This window comes from Cryptotermes secundus, unplaced genomic scaffold (assembly GCF_002891405.2).
Source record: "Cryptotermes secundus unplaced genomic scaffold, Csec_1.0 scaffold1555, whole genome shotgun sequence".
In the NCBI taxonomy this organism is placed as follows: Eukaryota; Metazoa; Arthropoda; class Insecta; order Blattodea; family Kalotermitidae; genus Cryptotermes; species Cryptotermes secundus.
The window spans coordinates 1-6,730 of NW_019732400.1; the positions used below are offsets into that span (position 1 = coordinate 1).

General features: G+C 38.1%; 1 protein-coding gene across 4 annotated transcripts in view; it reads right to left on the reverse strand.

The window, feature by feature from the left end:
• Positions 1–1,432: 1,432 nt before the first annotated feature.
• LOC111867721 (EF-hand domain-containing protein 1) overlaps positions 1,433–6,730 on the reverse strand; it is an 18,817-nt gene continuing 13,519 nt past the window's right edge. For 3 of the 4 annotated variants that reach the window (XM_023857803.2, XM_033752789.1, XM_023857802.2), the window contains 3 exons: positions 5,972–6,086; positions 3,903–4,022; positions 1,433–1,963 (listed from right to left, as the gene is read on the reverse strand). In XM_023857803.2, coding sequence (XP_023713571.1) covers positions 1,694–1,963; positions 3,903–4,022; positions 5,972–6,086 — 505 coding nt within the window. In that variant the 3' untranslated portion in view covers positions 1,433–1,693. The remainder of the gene's footprint in view (positions 1,964–3,902; positions 4,023–5,971; positions 6,087–6,730) is intronic. The other variant, XM_033752790.1, reaches the window with a different exon arrangement.

Consider the following 6,730-nt stretch of genomic DNA (forward strand, 5'->3'; position numbering starts at 1 on the left):
CACCTAAGGATGGAAACAGGTCTAGTTCCTGAAACATTATGTTTTTTGGAATATGACATGAACACAGTCCAAATAAATAGCCATCGTGAGTGTTATATACTAGTTGGTACCCTTTAGAATCTCCACATTATCTGGTGTCTGAGCATTCAGAATTCTCATGCAGTGAGCAAATATTTCAAAGAAAATTTACCATTTTCATAAAGAAAGTTGAAAAGACTGTGATGTGTACATGTTCACCTCGTATGTTGTAGTTCTAGTCAGCAGTAACAGCACTGCCTGTCATGCTGTATTGTGCATTTACCACTGCAATAAAGCCTGGTTGAATTTATCCAAAATATTTCACCCGTCACCTCATTTTGATTGTCTTTTTGTCATTGATTAATGTACCTTCAGGCACTGGCAATTATCGTTAAGACCACAGTGTCACATCCAAGAAGATGGTAAATTTTATGGTTATCTTAGCAAGAACCTCACATTTTGGATGTTGACTTGTTTTGCTCTCTGCACTCCCAGACATGTAAATTGTGTTAACTATTATCTTAAAATTGTCATTGCAACTAACTAGAAGTAATAATAGGATAGAATGCTGATGCATTGGTAGCTGCTACTGGCTGCTGTGAAGATCTCAATATTCAAAGGAAACATAACTAACAAAATGTGCTAAGTGTGGTCCATACATAAACTGTGTGACAGGTGGAATAATTATTACAAATTAAATTCAGCAGTACCAAACATTTTCTTCACATTGTAAAAACCCGTGCAGAAGAAAGTTTGCAACAAAGTGTGAAGGAAAAGAAAACAATTTATTTTCGTGTTTTGTTCTTCTTTAAGTTCAGGATGTCAGTATACAGAATCAAAGGACTTCACATGACATTAGTGTTGTTCCTTGTAGCCCAAAATTTTATAACACCTCGTATTTTAAACCTTAAGTAACCTATCAATCATTCATGATGGCTTACACACTATACCTACTATTCAACATAAAATCCTAATTAAAGTGTGGGGTTTCCCACTGTAAGAGCTTCTGCAGAGATTAAGGCTTGTATCTGTTCACAGAAAATACTGCCCGAGAAATACGGATAACTTAAACCTTTAAGTCTGAATGAGATCCACTGTGTGCCCTCATGGTTTACATGTTTGAGGTGTTAAGAAATCTTAATCGCCTCTGTGGTCTAGTGATCAGAATTCCTGGCTGCATATCCAGAGGTCCCAGGTTTGATTCCTGGCGCTACCAGATTTCCTGAGAAATAGTGGGTCTGGAATGGGGCCCACTCACCCTTGTGAGCATGATTTAGGAGCTACTTGAATGGAAAAGTAGTGCCTCCAGTATAGAAAACTGAGATTAACGGCCATGGGGATCCGTTGTGCTGACCACACGACAGCCTCTATCCGCAGAATGTTGGCATTAACTTCGCTGACAAGCGGCGATCGCTTGGTCAGTATAGTTCACTTGTGGACTAAGACCATAGAGTTTATAGTTTTAATTAATCCTGCAAGTCATGGCATTTGACAAAAGAGACCCACACCTTGCCATGAACTCAAAACTAATATGTGGGATTCATCTTCTCCACATTCCCAGAGTTAAAGCTTTGTATGTATTGCAACCAGAAGATACTTAGCAATCAAACATGGAACCTCTATAATGACTCCTGATGCTCATTGTATTTGCGGTCTTAAGTAACTACTGAATCTGTCATTGATTTAATGCATCTGCCCACTGAATCAGTGTAGTGAACTTACCAATGGCAAAATCATCTGGACTGTAATACTGTGGATCATCCCAGTTGGTGCCTGGTTTTGGTATGCGGGTTGACCTGAGGTACGTCCTTTGCACGAAACCCGAGTTATGTTGTGGGATCTCAGTGATGGTGATGGAGCAGTCTGACAGTGAATAGCTGAACATAAACTTGCGATCCTTGTCTTCAGGATGTACCCAGTCCATGACAGCCTCATAGCGAAGGTGCTGTGGCAAGAATGGCATGTTTCTGTGATCTCTCAACAAACAGCAAGACTAAAAGTTATACATTCTGTTGCTAAAGCATTTTTATCTGTATTTCTGGTACATAATCTTTATACTTTTACCTTAGAGGCAGGGCCATTCTTCATCTGGTATGTATAATCGCCAATAGTTGATGTGTAATGGCAAAAATCAGAAGTTACATATCTGTCAGAGCATTGTATTCTTTTACTGTATCCAAAAACTGAGCAAGACTATGTTTTTAGTCAAGAAATAAAGGTCTGCTAACGAAATATTGAATAAGATTAATAATAGAATTCATAGATACAGAATTTTGGTGGAGATAGCTACTGAAGACAAGCCACCTGAAAAACTATATGTATTTCAGATGATTAATATTAAAATGTATGTCAGGGAAACAGGTAATGCCTTTAGTTACTATAGGATTCTGACGATGGTGTATAACACACTGATATATTGGGTTTTTGGACTTTATCCATCGTCCTGGTTTTTAAGATAACTAATAAAAACACGATGTTTTGGAAACTGGATCTGTTTCCGTCCTCAGGTGAAGGAAAACACCTATTCTGTTGGGTCCGTTAGAAAGAGCTAGCCTCAATCACGGGACAAACCGATGTTTGTCTAACACTAGTTAGACACTATTAGTTTTTGTTACTAGTTCTTTGTATTCCATGTCGTGGGGTCATGGACTTGGTTATGAGTTTGGTTTCGTGGCATAAATTTCTACAGATCTATCTATCCTAGTTCCACTACAAAGTGTGATGCTGTCTCCCACTTTATTTCTGATTGTCGCAGCTGTTATCATGTTTTTCCCATCATTTCAATCAGGCAAGATGCAGTTAAATGCTTGTTACATCCTTAGTTTAAAAAGACAATGTTGTATTGTCTCAGTAATTGGATCCCCATAAAATTTCAAGGCCCTAAGCTGTAGCATATGTAGCTTATATGTAAATAGGGTACCGGGTTTCTGTCAATAAAATATAATTATTTTGTTAAAAACTTTTTGTAAGTATTGTTTTAGCTTTGCAGTAAAGATGGTACAGAGCATTTGCCTCAGTGCAGTTGAAGGTACCATTATCTGCTCTGTTCTGAGTTGGTATTTATCCCCTCCACTGTCATGTTTGCTGAAAGTGGACTAGAGAAGTTATACTGGAGCTGATAGCAAGGCAGAGTTCACACATAATTTTCTGGGGTCATATCAGAGCTAAATCTCTTAACACTGTTTTTATATGCCCCCACTTTTCTTGTACAGTATTGTATAAAATCTGTTAGTAGTGAAATTAGTAATATTATTTCTCAAACATTTTGTGAGCAAAAAGGATGTAAATTGCAGTCCATCTTATAAAACATTTGTCAGTGCATGTTGTTCTTCTCTTATCAGTTTCTTTCTTCAATGTCATGTGATTGTGTCTGCATAGCGAGATTCTTTTAAATTCAAATTCTTGTGGATCTTGAGGCTAATTGTGGTTTGAGTATAGCATTGAAAGAAAAGATGACTATAAATAATAAATTGGAAAGGATGTGGAAATGATCATGGCATGTATTTTTAAAGAAATGTCCCAGAATTCACCTGGATAGCCTGAGTAAAACCAAAAAAATCCTAAGTCAAAATAGACTATCTCCAGGCTGCTAATTAAAATCAGTCCCTGCACAATTAATTATCATTCATTAAGGCAGACTGCACAGTAAATAATACAGCATATTAAAATGTTCTGATTTAACTAAATGTATTAAGATAAAAATAGAAACGGATACATGAAAATTTTATGAATGGTTCTTACCCACACATCAAATGCAGAATTGTTTCATTGGCTCTTGTTTGCCTACATTTAGCTTGTGTCTGTATAGCAACACTTCTTTATAACACTAATAATCTCTCAGTCCTCTATATACTTTATACCATGTTTCTTTACATGTTACTCACTTTACCAATATTGACCACATATTGTACAACATTCTTCTTTGGAGGCTTCAGGGTTGTAACAGTAAGACTGGATTGCAGAGAGTCCTCAGGACTTCCAAATCCAAAATAAGGTGGTACAGGCTGAAAGGACACAAATTATTATGCATACTAAAAAATTTGCTTAGTGGGGGATGGAGTCCAACTGGGTCCACTCGGCATGGCGGCCACTGATTGGCCTATTGTAGCCTACCCCAGGTGATTATGATGATGGAGAATTTGGTGGAATGAAGATTGGCAGGGGAAACTGAAGTACTCAGAGAAAACCCACCCCAGCGCCACTTTGTCCACCACAAATCCCACTTGACCATGCCCAGGATCGAACCCAGGCCACCGTGGTGGGAAGCCAGCAACTAAACGCTTGAGCTATAATGCATACTAACTACTGTATGGAGCTGAATTCTTGAGAAGCTGCCTGTTGCTCATCTATTGAAGGAATTCCCCAAATTTTATGGAACCCGAAGGTTGATTACAGTTTTTACAAGAGTCCTCTACTGGTCCCTATCATGAGCCGAATGAATCCAGACCATAGCACCCTAACCAGTTTCTCTCAAATACATTTGAGTGTTATCCTCCTATTTGTGTTTGTGTCTTCCTAGTGGTCTCTTCTGTTCTGGCTTCTGCACCAAAATCCTAAATGCTGTCCTCTTCGTCCCCATGCATGCTACATACCCTGCCTATCTCATCCTTGAATTGAGCATTCGAACTATATCTGGCAAAAAGTTCATGTTATGAAGATCCTCACTGTGCAGTTTTCTCCAGCCTACCAATTTTTCATCCTTCTATCCAAATATTCTCATCAGTGCCCTTTTCTCAAATACCTTCAGTCTATGTTCTTCCCATAATGTCAAAGACCAGGTTTTACACCCATGCAAAACTACGGGCAACATAATTTTGTGCATTTTAAATTTTACATTTTTAGTCAGCAAGCAGGGCACAAAAGGTTCTGAACTGAATGGTAGCAAGTGTTACCCAAATTCGGGCTGTTCTCAGTTTTCTCAAGAATCAAATTTTAATCTTTACTGTCATTCCCAGATATTTGAAATTTGCCATGTTTTCAAAGGATCCGTTGCCTATATGTTGTGATTTTGCCATGCATTCTGCTGACAAGACATTAACATATACTTGCTTTTCTCTGCATTCAATTATAGACCAACTTGCTTACTAGTGTCAATTAGAGCGTCTGTGTTTTTCTTTATAACATTTATATTATCTTCCAGTACATACACATCATCAGCATGAACCAGCAGCTGATGTGTCCCATTTAATTTCAGTCCCACCTGGTTTTTCTGGGAACCTTCCTAATTGCATATTCTAAGGAGTAGTTGAAAGCCATGCAATAAAACATCTTGTTTTAGACCTTTCTAAATGTGAAACATATCAGACAAATGTTTACCTATACAGGCTTTACTATATGTTTCATTTAAACACATTTTAATGACTAACCAGTTTCATGGTTACTCCAAAGTCAATGAGAATATTGTATAATACTTCCATTTTAACTGAATCATAGTATTTCTTGAAGTTTATGAATTGCTGATGTACCGTCTCATTGTACTCCTGTTTTTTCTCCAGTATCTGATGAATGAAAAAACTCTGATCAGTAGTTGATCTGCTATGTCAAATACCCACACCGAAGATCCATATTTTTAAGGGGTGTAACTCATTCATAATATGGAAAAGTCTATGAACAAATCTGAAACACATTTTTGCGCCCTTATACAGAAACTACTTTAGAACAATGTAGTGTCAGAATTGGGTACATTTGCATCCATTATTAAGCATAAAATTGTGCTCCAGCAACAACAACGCCTATTTAAAATACAGAAGTCTGTGTATAAAATGGAAACATTGGTTTACAAACTGCATCTCATGGTCAAATACACACAATTTTAAATTGTATAAATTTTTTAAACATTTTGTGATATAGATGGGGTGCCGTGGTTACTTGTACCTTCTTTAAGTTCTAGATGAAAGTTTTTTTCCCCCCCACTTTTTATAATTTCCTAGTCAGTATGTACATATTTACTCACAGCCACCAGAGGAGGGGGCATCTTCTTTGATACATCTATGGCATCTTTTTGGGTTATGTTGAGGATCTCCTTGAAGTACTTCCTTGTGAATTCGTCTGCATCATAGATGAGGAACCTGCAACATATAATTTGTGTGCTGGAGGGACAATGCTGCATCTTGTGCACATCTTGCACAACGACAGTATACAGCTGTGATAATGAAAATTTATGTTGTAGTTTCTTTAATGGCGCTCTATGCAACTCAAGACTATATAGTGTTGACAGCCGCACCATAGCTCAAGCGGTTAGTCGCTGGCTTCCCACCGCGGCGGCCCGGGTCTGGTCAAGTGGGATTTGTGGTGGACAAAGTGGCGCTGGGGCAGGTTTTCTCCCGAGTACTTCAGTTTCCCCTGCCAATCTTCATTACACCAACTGCACCACAATCACCCTCACCTATCATCTTGGGCTGGTACAATAGGCCAGAAGTGGCCGCAGTACAAGGGACTTAGTCCCACCCCACCAGCAATAAAAAATATAGTGTTGATGACCACACGATGGCAAATAAAGCATTAGGGTGTGGAAGGAAATGGCCATGGATGAGCACAAGCTACTATTCTAGTGTTTTCCTGAAGGGACTGAGCAAAACCACAAAAAGATTTGTTAGGATTTTCAGTGTTCCAGCTGATATATGAACCAGACTTCTCAAAAATTCAAGTAAGAATCATGACTTTCCTATCCAGTTTTCTCAGTTGAAAATGAAGAATAATAATTTGTTTTTTT